The sequence below is a fragment of the Python bivittatus genome, unplaced genomic scaffold, assembly GCF_059951505.1.
Source record: "Python bivittatus isolate LINGU-HERP-01145 unplaced genomic scaffold, Pbiv_v1 ctg000700_np1212, whole genome shotgun sequence".
NCBI classification, from domain to species: Eukaryota; Metazoa; Chordata; class Lepidosauria; order Squamata; family Pythonidae; genus Python; species Python bivittatus.
In genome coordinates, this window is record NW_028277098.1 from 7,471,134 (window position 1) to 7,498,646 (window position 27,513).

General features: G+C 40.0%; 1 protein-coding gene across 2 annotated transcripts; it reads right to left on the reverse strand.

Annotated features, from left to right (window-relative positions):
- Nucleotides 1-233: 233 nt before the first annotated feature.
- Nucleotides 234-25,356, reverse strand: STX6 (syntaxin 6). 2 transcript variants are annotated; one of them, XM_088153211.1, is made up of 8 exons: nt 25,101-25,356; nt 20,107-20,276; nt 19,301-19,395; nt 13,976-14,038; nt 11,968-12,093; nt 11,054-11,160; nt 4,995-5,089; nt 234-3,770 (listed from the first exon to the last, which is right to left on the reverse strand). In XM_088153211.1, the coding sequence occupies exons 1-8, from the start codon at nt 25,133-25,135 to the stop codon at nt 3,694-3,696; spliced, it is 768 nt and encodes a 255-aa protein (XP_088009337.1). In that variant the 5' UTR covers nt 25,136-25,356; the 3' UTR covers nt 234-3,693. The 2 variants fall into 2 exon arrangements, with proteins under 2 accessions (XP_088009337.1, XP_088009338.1); XM_088153212.1 differs by having other exon boundaries at nt 11,971-12,093; nt 25,101-25,352.
- Nucleotides 25,357-27,513: the final 2,157 nt, after the last annotated feature.

The following is a 27,513-nucleotide window of genomic DNA, read 5'->3' on the forward strand; positions in this document are numbered from 1 at the left end:
AAAAGGTAGTCATTCAAAGGAGGACATTCAGAGCTACAGAGACTTTTGTTAGCTCAATACTTTCCCTCTTTAGAGAAGTGTAAGGGGGTGGGTCAGAAGAGAGATTAAGTACAACCATGATTTCAAGGCAAAAGCCACATAATTCACACAAGCACAGCACTGCAGAAAGGTGGAGTGTCAGCACTCCCTTGAAAATATTAAGAGCTTAAGCATTACAAAAAAGTTATTTTTAAAAAAAAAAACATTAAAATATTCTGATGATACATGCTGCAGAATGTTAAAAGAGTTTTGAATTAGGTTCAATTCTTACTACTGTCTAAAGGTGAGTCTGTAACATACATCTTTAAGTAATAGTTAAGAAAGTACTCTTGGATTTTAAACCCAATGCCCAGAGAACATTCAAGAGATCATGTCTGAAAGCATTGTTTTCCAGACAGATTTACTGCAAGACATATGCAGTTGGAGTGAGGAATTAAAATTATGCAAGTGAAGGGGAAATTATGGCAAATAAATAAAATTACAGACTTCCTATCTTCAGGGAAACCTGCTAGGGAAGCCTGACAATAGCTGTGCTATTCCGGTCCTGCAAGAATCCATATGACCACTAGCTGGCAATGAAGACTGAGTTTTCTATTTGTTGCCACCACATGATTGTCCGGATTTTTGTGTCCAGCTACAGTACACTCTTCCTACACATTGCAAAAGCTTCTGAAGCACACATAGCATTGACCAGTATCATGGAATCATACTCTTTCCATTTCTTTTTTTATAGAGAAATTTGCACCAAAGTGTTTCACTTGGCTTTCAAGATATCTTATTCTTTTTACCTATTTCAGAGGAAACACTGACTCCTTTGGCTAGCCCCTACCTATCTAAACTCTTTGCTCAGGAGTACTACTCTGTTGTTCTTATTGATCACTTTTCTGGGAGCAAAGAAGGTGAGGCAGCAGCTATGACTCTACTGAGATTTGTCTCAATCAACTTCTGATTATTTCATCAGAATATGGAAACTAATTAAACCTGAAAAGAATCTGGAATCCTTATTCTAGGATCAAAGGGTGGCCTGAGGAATGGGGGAGAGATATCTGTATCTAAAAAGAAAACACAGTTGTTGGGCTCTTTTACATGCTTCTAAACCAGCAGGTATAAAAAAGAGATGGAAAACTGGACCTACAATGCCTCTAGCTGTTCAAGCAGACCAACAACCACGTTATGAAGAAATCAGCACTTTCATATTGGGAATACATAGGGAGATTGGAAGCCTCTCCTACTCAATGCTGGAAGAAGCATGTTTTCAACCCACATATCTCCACCCAAAGTCAGTTTAGCAATTGCAGCATAGGCAACTTGCCTTTAACTCAAATTTTTACGTAAGTCAGAACTTGTACTTATGAATGGGATGCCTATTACTAAAAATGGCTGACAGTATTCTCCTTCCTCAAGTTGATGAACTGCTGAAGCAGCACAATGTTTCATGAACTGCTGAAAACAGGCTGTATATTAAAAATGCGCAGCTTCAGTGGTTCGTCAGCTTGAGGAAGGAGAATGCCATCCACGATTTTTAGTAACAGGCAGCCCGTTTGTAAGTACGAGTTGTCCTTAAGTTGGATGTTCTTAACCTGAGGATTGCTGTACTGAAATAATGTTAGAAATGTAATCAGTAAAACTTCATACAAACTAAATGCCTCTAATTAGCCTGACATAAACATCAGAGCAGAAAAAAAGAACCCACAGGTTCCACATGCTCAGATAAAAATCTTCAGATAATTAAGATCTTACAGAAGTAATAATGGGGATAGAATATATGAATCTCATTGGTGTAGATTTCACTGGATGCAAATGAAACGGAGCTTTTCACACCAATCATTGTACTGGGCATTGACAACTTTTAGCATGTGGGTTTCTTAAAGGAAATGGAGTCCAATTGAGACATATTAATGCCTAAAAGGACTTTGGCAGGAATCCAGGATCTCCACTCCTAGCAAAATAAGCAAGAGGGAACTACAAAGAGCACAGGGCTGGTTGACCACACTTGGAAATTAGTGAAGGAACACACATTACCTTCCAAAATATTCCTTTTTTGTCACCATGATGTCTAGACAGAACTTTCCAAAAGTTCATACCAGATTCATTTTTGAAAGGAAGTGATGATCTTGTAAGTTCAAATAAACCACCTTATGACAGAACCGAGGGAAATGGAGTTTCCTCTGCCTGTTAATAGGCCTTAGTAGGGAAGTGTCCAGAGATAGGATCCAGGAGCAACCATGATCCTATCTGTTTATTAGTCTACGATAATTCCACCCAATTATCAAAATGGCAAAATAATGGCAAAATTATTCTATCATCAAAGGACTGGAATGCTTCCATATTCTTTTGGAGAGCATTTTGCTACGTACATTTAAGTTTTGAAAACACGAAAGGAGCTGTGCAACTTTGTTTCCTTGTGTGCTTGTGCATCCAGGGGAGTATATATTCTCCCCATGATATATACACAAGACAGAAGGAAGAGGCCCTCAATTGAGCAGAAACCATTTCTCCCACTCCTGCACTTAAAGGTTAAATCTTGACAGCTACCCAGACAGAAGTGTTTCTTAAATTAGCAGGACCCAAATTGAAGCTTCTTTTTTCAGAACTGATATTCAAAGCCACAAATATTTCACTCCCCCCCCCCAAAAAAGCGCATGATTTTAGCAACTACAGTACGCCTACTGAGTTTCTCTTCTACACTGCAGTAAAAAATGAGATTACAGCTCTGAAAAGTGGAGTCACTACAGCTGTCTGATGTACGACAACACAGACTTGTACAGATTTTGCTTATGTCTTGTACTAGCCTGCTAGGGCCAGTCTGCCTCTCTGAAGCAAAACTGAATTCCAGTCCAATGCCCAGACTTGTTACAACTCTATTTGCCATTTCCCCTGGTTTCAAGGGTACTGAGACTGATTTTAGTTTTGTTTCAGCACATACAGGCCTGCCGTTTTCCTCCCATTCTCCGTGTGTAACTTTCTATTGTTCTATTTAACATTATTTAGCATTACAACAATGGGCACTGAACTATGTACCTTTGACATTTTCAAGTGCACAATCCTATTCTGGAGAAAACAAATATTCACAGTGTGAATTCAGTGGCTGCTCTAACTGGCCTTTTTTCTCCTGTAAAGATCCATGATTATTTGGCAGGCATGGCTGTGCAAAAGGCCTGTGAAAGGAATCTTGTAGGCAATGGAATAGTTTCTGCAAGATCTGCTTGTGTGTGAGTGCATACATATGTGTATGCTGGTTTAACATTGCCAAGAGACCTGTTATGATAAGCAGACAAAAGGCATCTGGTGGCTCATACCTGCAACAGGATGGAAATGAGATCACACACAGTTTCTTCCATCCTAAACCACCTGTCCCACAGTAGAGCATTGGAAAAGAGTCCAATGTCTCAATCCAGGGGAACCACTTCCAGTGTTAGTGGAATTTGGGTATATGTGAATGGTCCATTTCTTCCTTGAGCAATATGATGAGGATCATGAGAAGAAGAACCATAAGGACAGAGAGTTATGTCACTGATATCCATCCAGGGCAGAGCACAGTATCAAACTCTCATAAGGTATTTTCCACAATGAGAATTCTCTCTGGTGGACAGCAACAGTGTCCTGAAATGTCTGCACAAAAGGAGTTGGGAAAAGAATCTGAGCCCCAAACTATCACAGCACAAAAAATAGAATAAGCACCACCAGAAGGATAACAAGGAGGATGATAATTGCACACCACTGTCTTCGATCTGTCAGTAAGAAAATAAAGAGAAAGAGAAGTTAGTTCTATACTTCCCAGGATGTTGCTTACAGTATCCCTGAACAGAAAAACTGTTAGAGAATCTTGAAACTTTGCAGAAATGAAAATGTAAAGATTATTAGGTTCATATTATGCTTATTGATGCAATTAGAAAAGTATCTTGTTTCTAGGGCTGATCTAAGAGTACGTAAGCTATTGTTTGAGCACACAATTTGAACAACAAGCAGCTATCAAAAATTTTCTAAAGAGAATTGGCTTAATGTTAGAAAGGTATGAGAAGTTCTGAAGCACACATAACCTAGGTCACATTTAGCCCAACAGCCTTGGATGTGGTCTCCAGAGATCCCTGTAAATTGTTAAATAAATTCTAATGGCAGTGTTAAAAAAAGGGAAAATATTAAATGTGCAACTGGACAGCAGACAGTAAATTCTATCCTGGTCCCACTCACTATTTTTAGGCATGTGTATCCTGGCATGCCTCCACTTTAGAGCAGCAGAAATGAACAATTAAACCACCAAGAGTGAGATCCATAGTTGTGTGATAGGAGACATTTTTTGATCACAGGGAGCATCTTTATGCATATTCACCACAAATCCTTTCATTCCAGACTCGTTCCTGGCTATCAACTGTTCATCATGCCTGAAAATCTTTAGATTGAGGATAAGAGCGTGTTGCATCTTTTTCTGGACACAAATAATTTTGCATGAACTAAAATGGCAGCATATTACTTTTTGGCCAGTATTTCTATTATTTGTTGTTTGTTTATTACCTCAATTTGTATGGCCACCCATCTCACAGATGCAACTGGGTAGCTGCCAACACATTAAAAGCAATAAAAAAGATGATCAACAAAACATAAAAACTTATAATGGATACCAAGAATAAATCGAAAGCGATTAGCAGGACAAGGCTTGGGCCACCTAAACTTTTGACCCCTGTGCTCTGAAGCATATTCGGGTCTTCCATGCTTTGTGAAAGTGTCAGGTGCCAATCTAAATCTCTATTTTTCTATTTTGATTTTCTATCTTCTGACTTTAAGGTTGTACTTTTATTTTCCCAAACAGCATAAGCTTAGCAGGTCTGAGAAAAGTAGTTTGGGATTGATACCCACAAAGAATGTGGAGGTTGCAGCCGCTGAAGACTATCTTGCTATTCATGAGGAAAAAAATTGATATTTGGTTACACTTTTTTGTTAGATGTCAGGCTACTTACCACTAGTCATATGAGACACTTTTGCAAGTTTCTTCATAACATTATCTAGTCGTGACTGAGTGCTGTCCAGCTCATGAGAGAAGTCATCCAACATGCTGCAACCACAGGAACAGTGCACTGATTATGCTATGGACAAAAGCCATTTCCTCACTAGCATTTTATAGTATCGCCCAATACTGTTCCTGTGTTCATTACTGATACAGGAGCATAAACATGAACTGAATGATGATATAAGATGCTTGAGGTCCCTAGTGACGCAAATGGCCTACGCTTTGAAATTTCATGTAAGAAAAGGTGGGCAAAAGTTTATTACAAAAAGTTGATACCTAATAGAAAAGTAGATATAATTTGAAACAGTCTTGGAGCCAACTTCCTCACAAAACTTGATTGTAGCTATCACTTCTCCTTTCTCTCTTTAAGTCACCACCTTCCCCACATTTTTCCCTTCTTCATTCATTCATTTTGTCTCTCTCACACAAAGCTCATACCATCTTTCACTTATAGGAACTTTCTTACGCCTCAGCCTTCCAAATCAATTATTACAAAAAGGCCCAACTAGAAAGTATGAAAACACAGGGAGAAAATGATAAGAGATTATCATGTGGAACTTTATTTAAAGACGCGACTGAAGATCAAGCCTTTTAAAAAGAAGAAAAAGGAATTCAAAGTGGACTTAGTTAAATTGTAAAAGTTGTGATTCTGGATTGTTACTGTTGGAAACTTTTCTTATGATCAGGACTGTACGACGAGGATTTAAAGATTTTTTCATTTGGGGATAAACTTTCTATGTCCTATTTGTTAGGGAAAGTTACAGGTTTGACTGTAAAAGGGACCTATTTGATTTAGTTTAAGATATATATGTTACTATTATGCCTGGGGGATAATTTTTTATGTTTTACTTATTAGAGAAAGTTATTAATGGATTTATTTGTTTAAGGTTAAAATATATAGGTTATTATTACTGGTACTCTTAATGCTTTTGCTGTGTAAGATTAATTGATTATTTTTTTGTATAATTTGGCTATTATTAAGGGACTACAAATGGGAAGAAGAGGTTTTTTTCTGTAATACTAGAGAAGGTGTCAAGTTAATGCAAATGTTTATACTTGTTTGGAGTAAGGGGGGGGAGTCACCTTTTATATGTCTTTCTCTTTTCTCTCTTTCTCTCTCTCTCTTTTTTGTTTGTATATCTTTTTAGTTCTATATTAGCTTTTATCCATGTAAAACTTTATTAAAAATATTATAAAAACAAAAAATAAAAAGGCCCAAGAAGTTACATAAGAAATATGGAACTGTTTCCCAACAGTATTAGTAGTGGTGGGGATACATAACCCTTTCCCATTCGGCCATTCGTCTGCTCATTACTGTTCTTCCATCTACTGGGGTAATCGGCAGGTACATTCAAAAATATCTTGTCTTTCTGGTGATTAGAAGAGCAAGGGTAGGGATATTTTCAAATGGAAAAATAATTTCTTAGTTCATACTGGCATCTTCCCATTCCATAACTACTTTTATTTTTAAAAAATTCTTTATACTTTATTTAATTTGTATATCAAATTTGTCACTGCCCATCTAGTTAACAAATGATTCTGGGTGGTTTACAAAGCAGCTAAAATCAATTAAAAATACAGTATAAAATGATCCTGAATAAATAGAAAATAAACATAATCCAAGAATAGATTTTTAATTGGTAGTAGCTTGGGGGGCGTCATCAAGGCACCAGCCACCCTCAGGATTGGGTGAGATTCTTGTCACCCCATGCAAGCTGGCAGAGCCAGGTCTTTAATCCTTTCTGGAAAGCAGGGAGGGTAGCAGCCTGCCACACCTCTGTGGGGATAATGTTCCAAAGGGTGGGGGCAACAGCAGAGAAGGCTCTCCTCCTGGGCCCCACCAGCTGACATTCTCTCGCTGATGGGGCCCACAACATGCCCTCTCTGCCTGACTGGGTGGGATGCGTTGATGTGATGGGGGTGAGACGGTCCCTCAGGTAACCTGAACTCATGCCATGAAGGGCTTTAAAGGTAATAACACCTTGAATTGGACCTGGAAGCAAACCGGGACCTAATGTAGCTCCTGCAGTAAAGGGTACCTAAGACTGTCTGCGAGGCTGCATTTTGAACCAGCTGTAGCTTCTGGATACTCTTCAAGGGTAGCCGCATGTAGACCACATTCCAATAGTCTGAGAGATGACCAGGATGTGAATGGAGAGCCTCTGATCCAGGAAAGAGCATAACTGGCGCACCACCTGGTTGGGCAAAGGCCCTCCTGGCCACAAGTGCCACCTGCTCCTCAAGCAGGAGTTGTGAGTCCAGGAGGATCCCCAGATTACTCATCAGGTCTGTCTGGGGCAGTGCAATCCCACCCAAAACCAAAAGATGGTAAATCCTTGGATACAGAGGGGCTTCCAATCCATAGCCACTCTGTCTTGCCAGGGTTCAACCCCATATAGACCCCCACAGCCTCCAGGCACCGCAAAAGAGTGGTCACAGCATCACTCACGTCACCCAGGATGGAGATGTATAACTGGGTATCATCTACATATTGATGATACCTCATCCCATGGTGGCAGATGATCTCACCCAGTGGTTTCATGTAGATGTTAAAAAGGACTGGAGAGAGTACTAAACCCTGCAGCACCCAACAGAGGAGGGGCCGCAGGCTGGACCTCTTGCTCCCAATCAACACTGATTGGGATTGACCTTGGAGGAAGGGAGAGAACCAGTGCAAAAATGTGCCGCCCACTCTCAACTCCCTAAGTCAGCCCAAAAGGATACCACGGTCAATGGTATCGAAAGCCGCTGAGAGGTCAAGGACAGCAAGGATGGATGCAGTACCCCCATCCTGCTTCCACCAGAGATCATCCATGAGTGCAACCAATGCTGTTTCTGTCCCATATCTGGGCCTGAAAACTGACTGGAAGTGGTCCAGATAATCTGTTTCCTCCAGGATCCTCTGGAGCTGCAATGGCACCACCTTCTCCACCATCTTCCCTAAAAAGGGGAGGTGGGAGACTGGACGAAAATTGTCCAGTATGGTGGGATCCAGTGATGGTTTGAGGAGGGGATGCACCAGTGCCTCTTTAAAGGCAGCTGGAAACACTCTCTCTCTCAAGGATGAATTCACCATCACCTGGACCCACCCACATGTCATCTCCCAAGCAGCCTTGACCAGCCAGGAGGGACATGGATCTAGTTGACAAGTGGTGGCACTGACCATCCAGAGGACCCTTCCACTTCCTTGGGTTCAACAGGATCAAACCATTCCCAGATAACAGGGTATGACCGTACCCTGGGGATCTCTACAGACCATGTCTCATGCTTGGCATCCAACTGCAACTGGATCTGAGTGATTTTATCCTCCAGATGCCCAGAAAATTTGGCCACCATTTCCCAAAAGGGGCCAGGTGATCTTAAACAGGGCCGCTGGATGGCATTCTGTGGATGCAATAAGAGCAGAGAAATATTGACATTTCGCCACCCTTACTGCTACAAGGTAGGCCGTAATAGTGGCTCTAGCGTGTGTTCAGTTGGGTTCGGTCCTTGTTTTCCTCCAGTGGTGCTCTAGCCATCTCTTAACCCTTTTCAAGACCCTCAGCTCCTCTGTAAACCATGGGGAGTGTCGGACTTGATGGGTCAAGAGAGGTCGCATGGGCGCGATCTTGTCCAAGGCCTTGGCCATTTTTCTATTCCAGTTAGCGGCCAAGGCCTCCACTGACTATGCAGCACACTCTCGGGTATAACCGCCAGCTCCCTTTGGAACCCCACTGGCTCCATCAGTCGCTGGGGGCGGACTGATTGAATGGGTCCTGCCTCCCTGCAGAGGGGGGTAGCATAGAGAATACCAAAGCCACCAGACATGATCTGACCATGACAAGGGGGACAGATATAATTCCTCCTTCAGATCACATTGCCACTGCTCTGACAAGAAAACCAAGTCCAGTGTGAGACCACTGTCCCAAGTTGGGTTGTGAATAATCTGGGACAGGCCCATGGCCGCCATGGTGGCCATGAACTCCCGAGACACCTCTGAGGCACACCCTAGAGATGGCAGATCAAAGCCCCCCCAAGACCATAAGTCTGGGGAACTCTACTGCAGCCCCGCAATGGCCTCCGGCAGCTCAGGCAGGGAAGCTGCTACACAGCAGGGAGGCTGGTACAGCAACAACAATCCCAAACTTCAGGAACAGGATCTCACAACTGGTCACTTGTGGAGCAGCACCCCTGAAAGCCAACAGAGATTCTTGGATGACAGCTGCTACCCCTCCTCCCCTGCCCTGGGGTCTCGGCTGGTGCCAAACCAAAAACCCGGCTGGGCACATTTCTGAAAGGGGCACCCCCCTCTTCAGGGCCCAGCCAGGTCTCGGTGATACACGCCAGGTCAGCCCGCTCCTCAGTGATCAAATCACATATAAGAGGGGCCTTGTTGTTAACTGACCTGGCATTAAGAAGCAGCGGCCAAAAGCCAGGGCCTCTGTAGGTCTGCTGCCCAGGGCCTGGGCTGAGTCCAGACAGCCGGAACACGCCACTGGTAATAAACACCAGGGGCATCTTCCCTGAGAGCAGCCCACCCTCTGACTCCCATCATAACATCCTCTCCCCATCAGCACCTGAATGGTATAACCCACCCTAACCTCCTTTGAGCTTCTATTTGCCCCCAATCCCAGCCCTCTGGTTTCCAATGGCTAGGTGTCCCTCCATCCACCCATACATCAACAGCCACACCCAATCAGGCAGGGGGTGGTGGCGAGTTCCCTGGCACTACAGCTCCAGTTCTCAGAACCACTGGAACCCTAACCCTCCCCCTTCACCCACTGTGCTCCCCTTACCGGCTTCTCCCACTAGTCAGCAGGGGGCACTCAACCCACCCCTACTCCCTCCCCAAGTCTCACACACTCACACACGCTCTACACATCCACCCTTGGACTCCCCTCCCCATCTCTCACACTGGGGGGGGGGAATGGCTAGCTCACATACACTGGAGGGACTCCACACACCTCCATCCTCTCTAGACAGCATGGGGATCGCCCAGGCCACTGCGGTCGTCGCCCAAGCCACCTCTGGGTCTGCTGTCTGAGCTGCTGAAGCCGCTCCACAGCTCAGTCAGTGTCCAGTTGCTGATGCTCGGCCCTATATATTATATGCATAATATCTAATCTGGAAAGCAACTGGCATCACAAAGATACAAACTGAGGAGCAATATGCATGTTTGCTTTTGAACACTAATCTTTGAGATGAAATAGAAAAGCAACAATCTTGATTTTAAGCATGAAGTTTATTGGACAGCATTGGGAGGATTACAATAATGGACTATTGAAACCCTTTAAGAAGCAAATATACTATTTGCTTGAGCTTATTCGTGAGAAACAATATCACCAGAAATAAAATAATTTATCATTCTAAATAGAAGATTCTATTAGTAAATTCCCCTCGTTAACTGTCTGCATTACTATTTTTCTATCAGTGTCTACCACATCCAAGAGCTTTCAAATGAATACAGTTTCTCTGAGTTCCATTTGTTCAATCCAAAACTTGTTTTAAGGAAGAAAGTCAAGCCAAAATGACTTTGCTTTTACTGTTCAGTATCTACAGATGAGGTAGACTCATGCTGCTGATTCCACTTCACAAACACAACAAAGTAAATGAGACTAAATACTTGGCATTCTCAGTGAATACCAAACAATTTGTAGTATTCTGCTCTAGGTAAGGAAGTTAACCATTTTTTAAGGCAATTATTTTAGCTCAACTTCCATTCCATTCCATTCCACACCATCTCACCCCACCATCGCCGAGCCGAACCAAGCCAAACCAAACCAAGCTAAGCTAAGCTAGGCCAATTATTTTTGGTGCTGGGTAAGAAAATAAGAACAGCATTTATAAATTGCACCGAAGATACCATCGCACATCTACTCAAATACTTTGTTTCTAACAATGGCTATTCATACATCCTCAGGAAGATTGCACATGAAGAAGTGAATACACGAGTGGGATTTAACTGCCAAGAAGGCTGTTCATAAGAAATTCATATTATGCGTACAGGGATTCAATTTGCTTAATACTCACACAGCTTGTTCATCCAACTCCCCTCCAATGCGCTGGGACATATTCTTTAGTACTCCAATACTGCCAGAGACCAGCTCCAACTGTTCATCCTGCTGATCAATGATTAACTGGAACCCAGAACAGAGAGTTGGATGAGGGGAAAGGAAGAGAGGAAAAATTTATATAGTTCAAATTATGCACTGAAAAGATAATTGGCTTCTGACTGCAAAATGCTAATATCTTGAGCATCCAGAGACTGCCTTGAAGAAAAAAGTTCATCTTGCCATTAAAAATCACTGAAGAAGGAAAACAAAAATTATCCTTAAGTCCCCCTTCAGAAATTCTTTTTTTCTAAAGGATATAGCCTACCTTACATGCTTACCCAGATCTCAGAGGAAAACTAAATTCCTTCAAACTTTCCTTCGTGCATGATTTGCCTAGACTCTCAATAATATTTTATTTTAATTGGCTATGAGTTATTGATGAACTGGAGAATGACATACAAAGTTTCAGGGTAGGGGCTTCCTTGTCCCAAAGCCCAGTTCACTGACATCTTTTACCCTGATGTGCATGCACATTCATTCATGCTTGCCATTGGTATCAAACCTGTGTGTCTCCCTGGATTTCCCTTTTTTTTCATTTGGATACTGTGTCAGGTTGTGTATGTGGGATGAATATACAACTGACCACACCCAGACACACTTTGAGAGAGAAATGCTCTTATCACCTTGGAGGCAACAGAGTGCCTGCTACGATGCTCACTGTCACCTCCTGACTCTCCCAACCTGAAATACAAATATGAATATATACTGGGCTTGCTTGTGAATCTCACCTATTATCTTACAGACCGTGAGATTTCTGGGTGAAAGCCTCATCTACAAACCGCATTCTATAAGTGGCTAGCTGAGTCTTTGTACAGACAGACAGACACAGACTACCTGCTGCTGTGCTTGCTGCTCTTCAATGAAGTGCGAATTTGCAGACTGCAATTCTCGATCCAAGCGGCTGTATTTATCAGCCCCAGAACTCCAGCTGTGAGTTCTACTTTCTCCCAGAAGCACCTGCATAAGAATAGGAAACACATGGCCAGTTAATGCATGTTGTTGAAACTGAACCCTTGCAAGACTTAGGTGTTGTTTGTCCAAAAAAAGCTTGGCTGTCTGTCATCTCTGGTTTTGATTCTAGATGGGCTGGCACTCCCCCAAAGCAGTGGATCTGATACTTGAGGGTTCTCCTGGATTCACAGCTACTGCTAGATTTGCAGGTAGTGACTAAGCTAGGACAGCCTTTGCCCAGCTTTGACTTGTAGCCCAATTTTGAATGGGAGGTCTTGGTGACAGTAACTTATGCTGTCACCCCCTTTAAGCTCGACTACTGCAACATGCTTTAATGGGGATGCTTTTGAACATTCTTCATAAGCTGCAATTGATGCAAAATGTGGTGGCCCACCTACTGACAGGTGAGAATAACACCTACTACAGCTGCACTGGCTTTTGAATGGCTTCTGGGTACAATTCAAAGCGCTGCTTTTAATAACATAAAGCCCAAGGTGACTTGCCTCCCAGGTATCTACAGGAGTCTCTCCTTCAAGGAGAACCATCCACACATCCTAAGAAGGGATTTTTAAGGTTCTCCCCATCTGAGAAGTGGTGGGGGGGCACAGAGGCAATGTTTCTCTGTGCAGCCCCTTCCCTTTGGAATAACATTTCCCTGAAGAGATTTAGTTGGCACCCACCTTGCTTTCTTTTACAAAGGACACTAAGACAGTATTGCTTAACAGAGCTTTTGGCTTATGACTGTCACCATCAGGCATCAGTGGGGAGTGCTGTTTGATTGTTTACTGAAGTTTTTAATCATTATCAATTGTGTGGGGTTTTTTCTTCTTTTTTCGTATGACTGTTGTATCTCTTTCAGTCCCTACCAAGGGCGATAGACTATAAGCATTGTAGGTAAACAAACAAACCCACTCTGTTATTTTAAACTGTTTTGTTAACTACTTTTAATCGTATTTTTTTTAAATTTGGAAACCTCCAGGCTGTGTACTAGATTATGGTGGCATGGAAGAACTGTAAAACAGATCGACAAATACAACACACAAATCTCAAGGCTCAGACTGATCTCACCACATTCAATTATAAGACTCAATAATTTTCTCTTTTGAATGCTGTAGCTTTACCTCTTTCACTGTCAGTTTTCAAGCAGATTATTAAGGAACAATCTCCCTCTTCTTATATAAAAGGAACAGTGGCAACAGAAAAAGGTGTACTAGTTTGAAACTAAGTAGTTAAAGAGATCCTGAAGTATAGTGGTGGCAAATGACTAAGAAGAAAGCCCTGCTTATTTTAATTTACATTTGGATCTTAACTTTGCTGTTTCAGAGCTATGACAGACCCAGAACAATGTGAACCTGAAAGATTTGGTTATGTTTTTCAGAAGAGCTTGTACCCGCACAATTTAACACATACAGGCAATACTTGCTTAAGAATAAGGTTCTGTTTATACAACCTTAAAAGGCACACAAATAGGAGTTCTCTGTTCATTTGAAATCCAATCAGCCACCGTCCTGAGTTCTCAGTAAGTGCAAGAGAGGTTCAGGGAACTTACCAGCTTCTCTTCTTCACAGCAAGACAAAGGTGCTTTTACCCCACACTAGCCCATCTTCCACCAAAGCTATGTCTAGATTTGGAAATTCATGGTTTCTGTCTTCAGCAGCTCCAGCATCCACTTCCTGATGAATTACTAATATGAGCATAACAAGAATTTCCCCCTTCTATTAATCCTGGGGGAAAGCATGAACCAAGTCCCATTGGCCCTCTGAACTAAGGGAACTTCCCTTTTTAGATGAGCAGCTAATGCAACAACTAGACATCTACTACAAACACTTCGGTCACAACTAATAAATTCTGCATCCAAGAAGCAAGGTAATCCAATATCAGTACTGACCTGCCTGTTTTTCTTTTCAGCCAGTGCTTGGACAGAAGTATTTGACATCTGATCCTTCATATCCTATTGTTTTTTTAAAAAAAATATAAGTTAGCATAATTGACTGATATGGTAGTTCATTTACCATAAAATACTTCATGTGACAAATGTAACCCAACCCCATTGTCTTTTTCTTGCTTTGTTTTCTTTGGGAACGTTTCAGTAACAAAACGCCTTGTAAGAATTAATTCAGGGCCCATAAGCAGATATTCATCTGCATATTTATTTCAGGGGTCAGACTAAATATAATCCCCTGGAAAAGGAAATGGTAATGCAACTCCAGTATTTTGCCAAGAAAACCAAATGGACATTCACAACCAGGACAATGTCAACAAAATATTGGAAGATGAGCTCTCCAGCTAGGAAGTTATTCAACAGTGCTGAGGAACAGCAGAGGCCATGTACTGTACAAGTAGCACTAATGTTTATGATGTGGCGGGATTAAAGCCCAAAGGATGTCCAGCTGCTGATGCAGCCAGAGGAAAAAGAAAAATTTGATGCTGCAAAGGTATGTATATCACTGGTTCATGGAATATTGCCAAGTTTATAATCAAAGTAAACTTGATATTGTCAGAGCAAAGTCAGGATTGAACACTGACAGTGTAAGAATTGGCAACGTGAAATGGACTGCACATCAGAGCGTCAGATCCCTGGTGGACAAGAAAATTGTAGAACAGAGGGAGTAGCCAATTAGCCATCATTATCAGCAAAAGGATATGAAACATAGTATCCAAACACAACCCCCCAAATGACAGAATAATCTCAATTTGAATCCAAGGCAAGCTAATCGATATTATAATTCCAAGTTTATGTTCCAGTCACAGATGCAAAGGAAATGGAAGTTGAACAGTTCTATGATGACTTGCAACATCTTGTTGAAACACCACCAAAAAGAGATATCATAATAGTTATAGGAGACTGAAATGCTGAAGTTGGAAATGAAATAACATATGCAATAATGGGAGAATTTGGCCTCAGTGTACAAAACAAAGCAGGACACAGACTAATAGAAAATACAGTATTCATAGCTAATACTTCTTCCAAAATTACACAGAGATGTCACTGGATGGACAAAATTAAATTGACTATATACTCTGCAAGCAAAGATGGAGCAGTTCTATTCATAACGTATAAAACAAGACCTGGTGCTAATACGGAATGTTCAAATCAGGAACTCCTTCTTGCCAAATTACAATTTAAACTAAACTAAACCAAACCGAACCAGATACAATCTCAGCAATATTCCATTATAATTATGAAAATATAGACTTAATAGATTAGAATTGATACACAATTCTAAGAACTCTGAAGAATTTTTGTGACATCATTATAGATGAAACAACAGCAACAAAATCCTAAAATGCAAAAGCAAAAGACAAAATGGCTTCTGTTGCCATGTTGAGAATAGTTTAAAAAGGCACAAAACAAAGGGGCAACAGAGACAGAAGAAAGTTTGCCCAATTAAACTCTGAATTCCAGAGAACAGCAAGAAGAAAAAGCAATGCTAAGAAGTTGAGGATAAAAACTGAATGGAGAGGACAAGAAATTTATTTAAGAAAATTACAGAAAGCAAGGGACATGTTTATGGAAAAATGTACATGATAACAAGACAACAATCTACTGGAAAAAGACTATACAGAGAAGAGGTGACAAAAATATATAGAAAACTCTACAAAAAGCATCTGAAAAACTGATATGTCTAAAGGTGTGATGGACTGGAATGGAGGAAGGGAAGACTCAGTCTGAGAAGATTTCTGTAAACAGGCGCGGGCTAATAAACCTTGCTGATTGAACCTACATGGTCTCCAGGAGTTCTTTGGGCTAGGCCTGACATGTCCAAAGAACTCCTGGAGATCATGTAGGTTCAATCAGCAAGGTTTATTAGCCAGCGCCTGTTTACAGAAATTTCAGACTGACCACTAGTTCCCAGGCACAGCTATTCACTATCTTCTGGAATGTTTAGGGATGCGCCAGCTTTCTCCGCTTATCTCCAGAGCATTGCTCTGGAGACGAGAGCACCGTTTTCACCCCCCTTCCTCCATTCCAGTCCATCACAAAAGGTTTGATCATGGAACTAGAGCCAGACATTCTGGACAGTGAAGTTAAATGAACCCTGGAAAGAATTTCTAACAATAAAGCTGTAGGAGTTAATGAAATACAGGCAGAATGTTCAACATCTTACAACATGATACAGATAAAATATTATATGCAGTTAGTAAGCAATTAGGAAGATACAGTAGTGGCCAAAAAAACTGGAAAATATATATGTATATTCTAGTACCAAAAATATAGTACTATGGAATGTTCAAACTACCAAATAATTTCAGTTATTCCATATACTAGTACAACAATGCTTAAGATTTTGCAATCCAGATTTCAACAGTACAGTGAACGAAAACTGCCACATGTAGAAGCTAAATTTATAAGGGGCAAGGGCATCCAAGATCATATAAAGAGTAAATGAAAAGAGAGTTCCAAAAAGTTGTCCATTTTTTTTTACTGATATTGATCATACAAAGGCTTTTGACTATGTTGAATAGCTCTTTAAAAAAGGGCTGTACTGGACCACCACACCTGTCTACTGAGGAATTCTATGGTAACCAGAAAGCAGTAGTTAGAACGCAATATGAAGCATATTGGGAAGGGAGTGCACCAAGGCTATATACTGTCCCCTTATTTATTTAACTTACATGCGGAATATTACATGAACAATTCTGGATTGAAAGAAATAGAAATTGGAAATAAAATTGTTGGTAGAATCATCAGGAACCTCAGGTACGCTGATGGTATATTTTGATTACCAGAAGCAAGGGAATTATGGAATCTCTTGTTGAAGGTGAAAGAACAGTGCAAAAGGTAGCTTCCTAACACACACACACACACACACACACACACACACACACACACCAGCATTATGTCAAGAAATAATGTAATTCAATGCAAATAGGTGGAGAATTAATAGCAGATTTTATCTTCCTAAGCTCAAATATTTACTAGGATGGTGACTGTAGTCACAAACTAGAGAAATGTTTGCTACTTGGAAAAAAGTCTATGACAGATCTAAATATTAAGGTGTGAGACATAACACTGATTATAAAGGTATCTTGTTTTCCCAGTTGTAAGATATAGGCGTGAAAGCTAGACCATTGGAAAGATTAAATGAAGAAAAATGGATATCACTGAATTGTGGCACTAAAGAAAATTGTTGACAGTATACTGGATTGCAAAAAGAACAAATTATTCAATACTAAATGAAATAAAACCAGACTGCTCATTGGAAGCACTAATAATAAACCTAAATTTTAAATATTTTGCATATATTGTAAGAAGTTATTGTTGTAGAGTAGTAGAGATGACTTTGGAGAAAATATGCAGTGACTGTTAGTAAAACACATGCTTAGCCAGGAAAGCAAGAGAGTATGGGAAAGGAACTAAAGATTGCCCATCCTTGACTCTCTTTGATATAAGAGGGAGGGAGGGGGAAACACCCTCAGGCTTTCAAGATTCTGTTATTATAGCCTATATCAATAAAGTAAAGTTCTAATATTTCTTGTGGTATCTGTATCCTTACATGGCCTATCTCGAAGGGCTGACAACTGAAGACCTTGATGCTTGGAAAAATCATAGCCAGTAAAAAAAAAAGCTGACAGAAGGCAAGCTGGCCAGATACTATCACTGATAGCTTTTGCTTACAAGAACTCAAAGAAGAGAAACAAACTAATGCCACAGTCTGGAGACCTGAATGTGCTCCAAAATCACTGATAAGACAGTCTTGGAGCAACAATGTTCATCAGGTCATAAAGAGTTAGAAGTGACTAACAAATGAGCAAAACAACACAAATATGGGAACCCAGACATAAAATATATGTATGAGACCAAGAGAAAGGAGCCATGTCACTGATCAATACTCAAAGTAATGCAAAGATTCCATTACATATTACAAAGACTAGCAAAAATGTAGGTTCAACATATCCACACAACTATTTAGACACAATAGCTGTAATAAAAAATGAACTTTTATTAGTCAACATCAATATTTGTTATTGTGTATTTGAAAGATCGATAATGTTCTAATCTCAAAAATGCCTTACAATTGAATTAACTTATTTTAATCTAAAATTCAATGTTTCCTGAACATAATCTAATTGCTAGAGCAGTTTTTTCTAAACTGTTGTGTGCTACCCTATTCAAGCAAGGTAATAAGTAGAATCATCACATGTGCTTTCGATCTTTCGCAAATCTTCTTAGAGGAGTTCCCAGATTCTTTTGGGCTTGATTAGTGCTGGCAGTGATAACACTATCATTTATAACACTAATTAGCCAGAAATAAGTATTAATCTACCTCCCAACCTGCTAGAGTAAGGAATATCAGGTGCATTGTTTAGCAGGTGGGAAGGGAATCTGCCACTGCTAAATGTTACTCTAATTCAATTATAATTTTAAAGATGCAAAAGAAATCCCTGGGCTGTAACCTAACAAGCCTGATTGATATGATGCCATTACAGGCAGATCATTCCTCAAAGGACAGCAATGATGAAACCAAAGCTATTATTCACAATTAATTTATTATACAATAAGGCTTTGTATTCAATGGGTATGTTCCAGGATACGTTGACTGCAGCCTTATTAGCTGTTTGTATTGTGAAAGTAAAAACATAGGCAATGTTTTCCAATGATTTCACAGTTAACTACATGCTCCCTTCTTTATTAGCCAAATGCTGCTTTTTAAAAAAACTTAAGGCAGGCATTTTGAGAACTAATGCCACAGTCTAGAGACCTGAATGCGCTCCAAAATATCCTTGTCTGGTACAAATACCAGCACATTGCTTCTGGTACTTTCATGTGTTCTGCCCTATAATATTGAGGGAAGTGATGGGTTGCCATTGTAGAAAATGTCAAAAATCCTCTTCAGCATATGAAAAAAGCAGAAACACTTTATTTGAAATGTATCTTTTGAGTATGTTTTTCTATTTTTGCTAGTTCAATGAGTTTCAACAGAAAAGCCTCTCGGTGCTAAATCCTATCCTTTCCCCATCTCCACGGCCAAATTCATGTTTTATTAAAACAGATAAATATTGTAAGCTATTTTTTATGACTTGCTCTTGAAAATATTGCATTGCACAACCACAATTCTGTTTTTGTTCAAGTACAGCAGTTCTGAGAGATATCTTCATTCTTCCTCATAATCTCATGGTGAATTAGAGACTGTTATGCTCTAACAAGCAGGTAGAATTTCTTTTGCACTCTATCATAGCGTTGCCTCCTCAAGGAACTCAAATGCCTTACCCTGACCACCTGCCGGGTGCTTGTGATGAAGGCTTTTCTCACACCCAGTTCTGTTGCATCAAGGTTGAATTTCCGAGGATTTGCTTCAACAATGCGTTGAGAATAATCAGTTAAGGGAATTACATTTCAAATGCAATGTTTACTTATATATTTTTATGAAACCTTTAAAAATTGATAATTGCTTCTACACAAGGAAAAACTCATTCTATCAGCATTTTTAGAGCGACTGTGCTCTTGTGACTTGCTTTCTTGTTTCCTGTTTTGCGAGATCATGGGCTAAAACCATTACTAATAATGCTTCAGAATTCAATTCTCATGTCTTTTGCTGGCTATGTGCTTCTTAGAGTTATTAAAAGTATCTTCCTCTGCTAAGGTGTAAAAGGAAAGCAAATGTGTAGATAATAATGTTATATCCTATAAATGTATTTATATATTTTATAATTATTATAATTATAATTAATTATAATTAATATATATATAATTACATATAAATTATATATATATAATATACAATTAATTATATATATATATTATATATACAAATAAATGTATTATAAATGGATATATTTATAGGCATAAGTGTATACATTTATACACTACAAATCTATACATTTAAAGGTTATAAATGTATACCCTATAAATTTATAAAGGATAGTAGTTATGCATTTCTGGGTTCAACAATTGCTCCAAAGTAAGTTGGGAGAACTTTTATTATATTGGATAACTTTATGGCAAAACCATTTGATTGCTTGCCTAGATACTTTGTGAGCTTATTTATCTATTGACCCCAAGAACATGAAGGATATTAATTGTTTCATCTAAATCTTCAAGATCCCACTCAATACTCCTTAAGTTGTTCCTTAGCTCATTAGTGGTCCAGTCAATTTCTTCTCTTGTAGCTGTTGACGGATCTTGTAGGAGTTCTGTCCATCTCTGGAACAGCCCCTGAGCAGTATTCACTGCCTTCTGAACTTCCCTGGAAGTGAAAGAGGGAGGACAGATTTCATGAGTATCCACATGGAAGGTATCATCATATAAACTGTAAGTATCGTAATACAGAATTATACATCTACACTAAAGCTCCACTTTAAAGACCGGTGTATCAATAAAAAAACTGATCCCTCAGCCTGAAAGTGAAATGTATGCATATATCCATTTGTCATGCACATAAAATAATATGTATGGGGAGTTGCAGTCATTCATCTATATAATGGTGCATTTCTAGGTTCAATTTGTATAATTTTTTCCTACTGCTATGTATGAAGGGGGAGATTAGATTGTACCAACTGGCCTATACTTCAAGCTACCTAAGAAATAGGACAAATATTTTACTCTTCTAACCATCTCTCAACCAGACAAAATATAGTGCTGAATGGATACGAATTATCCCCCCAATTTTTTTGGGGGGGGGGGAATGGTCTGAACATTTTATCCTTCTTCTGTTTTTAAACTCTACAAATATAAAACCACAACCCTTTTTCTGAAGAGATATTTACTGCTGTGGCTCACATACATACAAATTGGCTCTTGGGCTGTTTGTTGTTTCTTAACAAAGCTTCTGGGCAGTTTGAACTCTTTTTCTCCTATTTTATCTCCAATACTACTGAAGTTTCTAAAGTGGCTTCAAAAGTCCTGTTTGAAAACCAGATCAGTAGTAACTAAAAGATCTGTTGCAAAAAAGGGATGGGTCAGGGGGAGGAATGCATTGATATCAGATAGACTAGACCAGTGTTTCTCAACCTTGGCCACTTGACGATGAGTGGACTTCAACTCCCAGAATTCCCCAGCCAGCATGCTGGCTAGGGAATTCTGGGAGTTGAAGTCCACCCATCATCAAGTGGCCAAGGTTGAGAAACACTGGACTAGACTATGGCAGTCCAGGAAAGAGCACACTGAATATTTTTAAATTGCAAATAACATGTTGGTGATTATGCTGGTCTATGACTATAATGAAGACTGGTTTGACATGTTGGCAATTCAATATCCTAAGGGCTGATTTTAGACAAATTTGTGTCAGAAAACTTACATGCTACTCAGTGCTTTATGCAGTTACATCAGATTCTACACTGTTAACTTTCCATAACACAGCAGCTGAAGCATCAAATCTGGGTTTAAAAGGACAAAGATTCCATTGCCTCACCTCTCCAGAAAGGGCAGAGTAAGGGAAAGCAGGGGCTTCAGAGGAAGCTTCTAGCTATGCCCATTCGTCTACAAGATGAATTTCCCATTCATCTCCTTTCTTTTCTACGCAACTGTGTTCTTCTAGTTTCCTAAGCATTTAATGATTTCTATGAATAAGTGTTCATTTGCTGAAAAATGTTCAGTTGATTCTGTCCTTAAATTTTTGAGATATTTTGCAACTGATAAAACTTTAAAAAAATATGCAGCCCTGTTCTGGAACTAATGTTGCAACTTCATTCATCTAAGTGATGGATTATCTAAAGAAGCAAAATTTTACTTGGTGAAAATTCACTGTACTCATTTTATTGTATAAGATTTTATTGAACACCTTTGTATAACATTTTACTGAAAATCTTAAATACTACTTATCATACATTTTCTGTCTCTAGAGGTGTGCTGGAAGGGACTCACGGGAGTCCTTTGTTAGAAAGCAAAATGTTTGATAAAAGTTAATGTTGTGAACATACAGGTGATGACACAATGCAGAGGGATGCCAAGAAAGGATTTGCTCACAGCAATTCAATCCTATAGAAGGAATTCTGAGTAGGAGAACACACGAGAGGGGGCTCATGCCTTGTTACTTGGCCCTGTTAAACACTCTCATTCATCTCAATTTGGTTGTAGGAAAAAGAAAGTGACAGTGAAAGGATGTCTTTTTTTCCCAGACTAGCAAAGTAAAGATTTTTCTACCCTCCTTCCCCTTTATGTCTTTGACTAGAGAGACCTTGGTAACAAATGAGAAAGAAAAAGAGCTTCTCCAAACAGTTTACAACATTACAGCCTTTAATCCCACAAGGATTCATTCAAAATTAGCAAAATATTAATAGAATGCCATTTACACAGTAAGTGACTCTTATGCACATAATGAATTCAGCATGTGAAATGAGGGAACAAAATACAGTACCTTTTAGTAACAAAATGATAGTGTATTCAGTATGGGACAATAATAGTATTTCACAATCAAATATAACTTGTGCAAAGACAGCTGAACATGCAACAAGTTAGTAACTACTATATTTTACTGCAGTGTAGAAAGTTCCAACTGGAAAAAATATTCTATTGAAAATCAATGTATAATTTCAAAAGTTGGATAGAGAAAGTTTCATTTGCTAAATTACATTTTAAGAGACATTAAAAACATGTTAACTGTCAATTTATAATATGCCACTAGGTAAATTTCAGAGAAGGTGCTTTATGGCAGCCTATACGTGAAGCACATCCTCTGCCCTCAAAAGAAAAGCTTCTTTCTTTATTCCATGAGAGGACAGACTGCAGTGCTTAGAAGACACATGATTCCCATGTTACCAAATGTTATTTTACTGTTATTTTTCTTAATATATTCCCACACTTAAGCTTTTAATTAGCTTCCCCCAATCTAATGTCTTTCAGGAGTGTTAGACTACAATTCTATTATTCTCAGCCAACACATCTATGTTGACTGAGGATGGTGAGGGTTGCTGTCCAACACATCTGGAGAGGATCAGGTCAAGAAAAGCTGCTTTATATAAGTAGAAAAAAGAAATATTAGAAAGGTTGATTAAAACTGAATGATGTGCAATCTTCCTGCCTATCCATATGTGTGCACATACTGTATTCTATTTAATGTACCTGCATACTACTAAAACTCTCATTGTGTTTATCTGTTAGCCCAAACAGTGCAGTATACCACAACAAATTTTGAATCAAGATACTTAAAATCCAGTAACTTAAAGAGTGTGTAAAAAATTCAGGACCCATTACTCTTGTGGAACTGAAATTTCCATGATGCTCACACCAGTTTTATTCACAAAGTTGTGGCCATTGCAGGGTCCCTGGGGTCATGTGATCGTGATTTCTAACACTCCCTGACAACTTCCCACAAGCAAAGTCAATGGGGAAGCTGTCAGGAAGTTGGAAGTCGCTCCTACTCCCACTGCTTTTTTACCTGTCTGTGGTCACTCTGTTTATCTGTTTAGATAAGTAAATATTGACTTACTGACATTCCTTTGCCACTACAATTATTTTTCTATGTATGATATATACTCTTCTTAGATAATCATTGTACACCATTGGGGTAAAAAAAAATTTGGTCAGCTGAAAATTAAATGTTCATTCTGGTCACATCAGACTGTACTATCTTTCTTTCAAAGGATGACCCAACAGGTCACAGGGTTGTCTAGTATCTAATGTATTCTAAACATACCTATATTTCTTTCTTACAATAACTTGTACGCATGCTTCAGCTATATGGCATTTGAGGCTTCATTAAATTCAGGGGAAAATATTTAAATGTGTATTTAAGTATATATGTTTTAAAGTTGTATATTCAAGTATATGCCATTGAAAATTGTCAGGGTATAAAAGTATCTTGCTGTGCAAATGGAAATCTCATAAACCAGACCTAAAGACAATAGCGTAGTATTATTTTGCTGGCATGAAGCCACACAGTATTTTAGGATAAGATCAAGGATCACAGTGGAATGATGGTACAAAGAGACAGGAGCAAGATTTTTTTCCTGGGGGTTAAGGAAAAGTTGGGAGAGGGTGCAGTGGTTGTTTTTAATTCTCTTAAATCAATGTGGGAATTACATTACATTTTGTATGCATTACACATCAAAATGTTAGGAAATAATTCTTTGATTTTTGGCAACCATACTAGGAGAAGGCCGAGAGGTACAAAATAGGGATTAAGAGGGCATACGAAGCCCTGGCACCACCCTACTCCTTAGTGTGGAGTACTGAAAGATACACTGTCTCTAGATGTAGCAGTATCTTTTTACTGTTACCCCTAGCAGATATTCACTAAAACTTTCATTCATACATCCAACTTCTTTAAGGAAAACAAATGCTGCATCAAACAACTATATAAACTAATTTGATATGTCGTGGATCAGCTATTACCCAGTTTAACTGAGAGAAGTCACCTATTTAGATTTTCCCCGTTTCTACTATTCCTTTTCACTGTTTAAATCTTTCATTAAGGTGGTCAACTGTACCTGTACAAACCTCCATGCTTCATAACACAGACTATAATACAGATCAAGGGAAGCAGAACCAGCCTAGCCCCACCCCGCATCCCATTAGGATTTTATCTACCAATGCTTCAGACAAGTCTGTGCCTGAGATTTTATCAAGGAGTTGCAGTTGCCAGATAGCATGGAGACTTGGCTAAGACAGACCAAGATTTGCCTCTACTGTGGAGCTGATCCTCACTTAAAAGGAAGCGACACCTCCTTACAACCGCAAGCGCCGTTTTTACAACATTTCCCCTACCCCTTTAAACAACCACACGTACACGTAACTTGGAAGACAAAAACCCAGGAAGCACAGCAGGAAGATTGCCCCATTCAAGAAAGAGCAGGGAGGGGGACAGAGAAACCCTCAGAAATAAAGACTACGGGTTCACGTCCAAAGCGGTACAAACTAAAACTTGCACCATTTCAAAGGAGAGGACCCTTTTCCGACTAAAACGCAGGGCAGAGGCAGGCTGACCATCTCACGGAGGATTAGGCCGGGAATACCACCCACACCCTGGCGAAGGCCGCCTCCTCCTCCTCCTCCTCCCCCCCGCTGCGCCGCGCCGCCGCCGCCACCTCCTCCTCCTCCTCCTCCTCCTCCTCCTCGCTGGCTGTCCACCCACCCTTTCACCACAAAGAAGGGGTCCTCCATGGACATGACGTCTGGCGCCCGTCGCCGTGCGGGCTCGGCTCGAAGCTTCCCCCCGCGCCGTGCCGAGAGCCTCCCAGGCTGGGCCGCACGTTCCCTTCCAAGGCTACAACTCCCGCTCGCCCTTTTTTACGGGCAGGGGCATCAGCGCCAGCAACACTCCCTCTCAGTCGCCCGCTCTTCTTTCTGCTCAGCTGGTTTCAGCGCCCTTGGCCGTAGGAGCCCCTTCCACGTGAGAAGGGAGCGCGACCTTCCCTATTGGAGCAGAAGGACATCGGCCTCGCCCCACGTGACTACGGAACTCATGAAGCCCCGCCTTCCTCTCCGAGCGTGCGGTCGAATCAAATGCTCCGGAGTTACAGGAACGGAGGGGATTTGTAAACAGTCTGGGAAGGAGGTGGTTCTTTATCTCAGTTTATTGGGTTTCTGTGACTTAAAAATCGTCTTTCCAAAAGGGCTTGAGTGTGATCAAAGGCAATGCTTATTATATGCTAATTATTCATTGGATTAATCTCCCACCTTTCCTCCTGGGGCTTAATGAGGCATTTCTTCCAGTTTTATGACCAGGAGGACAACAGCCTTGTGCGGACTAAAAGAGAATCACTTAGTGAATCTCCATGACTGTAAGTGAATATGGATCTGGGTTTTCCGTGTCCTGGCTTAACAGCTTACCTAATTCAATACAAAACTGCTTTACCTCGAAAGGGGAAGGTAATTGGCAAGTCCTTGGATAGGGCTACCATATTTGCAAAATTCCGGACTACTAGTTGACAGGAGTTAAAAGTATCTCTCTTCATTTTTTGCTGCCCAAATATGGTATCCTTACCTTACAGGCATTTTAATACTCTCTTTTTAGATTTTTTTTTTTGGGGGGGGGGTTCTTGCAAGTTTTATCCTTCATACTGACAATGTCTCTGCTGACACATAAAACCATGGTTTGTTTAAGCATGGTTTATTGAATAAACCACAACCAGCTGATTCATGCAATTAAATCATAAACTCTGCTTTACAAACTGCAATGGCTGAGTTCACACAACACACTCTGTCATATGTTGACTTAGAGTATTATACAAACTTAGTCAATATATCATTCCCAACTGTTGTTTTGTAAATAGCTGCTGTCACTATCACATCCCATCTAACCAGAGGATATATGTATATATACCCACTAACTCAGGATGATGCCTCTGAGGAAATGGATATGATCTATATAAGTGTTTCTCAAACTTTCCTGCATTTGTGGACTATTAAATAAGCATTAAGAAAATACAAAGACCACTCAAATAAGCAAGCCCTCCCTCCCTATAATTCCATCTACGAGAGCATGGGAATTCATATTTTTGGCAAATAAAATAATGATTGTAGTTGTATTTGTGAATACTTTCCCACCCTCTGCATTTTGAAAGGCCTTTTATGAGTTGTTGCTTCTCTCCATTGTATGTTTTTACTTCCTCAGAATTTCCTATTTTGATTATACACTGTTTTTTCAAGTTTCTTTCACTAAGCTGTGGTTTGTTTAGCTACAGTTTATTTAGCTTTGGTTTGTTAAATTGGATGGATTTGCCTAACACATGAAGCCATAAATCATAATTTAGAAATCACAGTGGCCTGGTTGAACATCACAATAAGCCAAAGCCAAGCTAATTTAAAGCTAGCATAACATGTGAACCTGGCTGTTATAACTGACATTTCCCCTGCTGATGCTCCAACTGTAGGCTAAGGGAAGAAGACTGCTTGCTGAATAGTTGCATGTTATTCAGCAGATAAAAGCACAAGAGTACTGAGCAAATTTATATCAGTTCAGATTGGGAAATGTGCAAGTGTCACATTTAGATGAAATCTATGTCTAAAAGCATCTATATAAATCAGTCACGTGAGGCAAATGTTACAATATTTTGGACTTGGATTGGGACATCAACAGGAAGGGTCCAAAAAGTCAAAATGGTGTCCATGTGATTGGAGTCTTGCCCCTTTTTTTACATGGGTTGCATGCAACACTTATAAGAGCAGTGGGGTTTCAGTCACACAATTGTGACTGCCATCTTGACTTTTTGGATGCCCCCCGTGGGGATGTCCCTGACTTAGATTTGGGCTGGCCTGGTATCTTCCCAATTTACTATTTGAAGGTTAATAATACAATCTGTGAGTAAGCTTTACTTGTGAACCACACAGAGTCACTGGGAGATTATCTGGCCTTCAAAAATTCTGCAGCTTTTCCAGATTTTCTTCCCAGAGAGGCACTGTTGTAAATTGCTAGGTGAGGGCAACAGTTAGAAGATACAAGCACAGTCTCTATTTCTCTATACACTAGCAGAATTAATTAATATGGTCTGCAGCAGTTCTCCAACCTGGCACCCTCCAGAGGTGGTGGACAATTATGCTGATCG

What these genes read in the sequence shown, in the direction of transcription:
- STX6 (XM_088153211.1), bottom strand. Translation starts at nt 25,135, where the DNA reads ATGTCCATGGAGGACCCCTTCTTTGTGGTGAAAGG. An exon ending in GCACCCGGCAGGTGGTCAGG is followed by an intron (nt 14,039 to 19,300) that starts GTAAGGCATTTG and finishes AAAAAACAATAG; the next exon opens with GATATGAAGGATCAGATGTC. An exon ending in AGTGTCTCATATGACTAGTG is followed by an intron (nt 3,771 to 4,994) that starts GTAAGTAGCCTG and finishes TCTTACTGACAG; the next exon opens with ATCGAAGACAGTGGTGTGCA.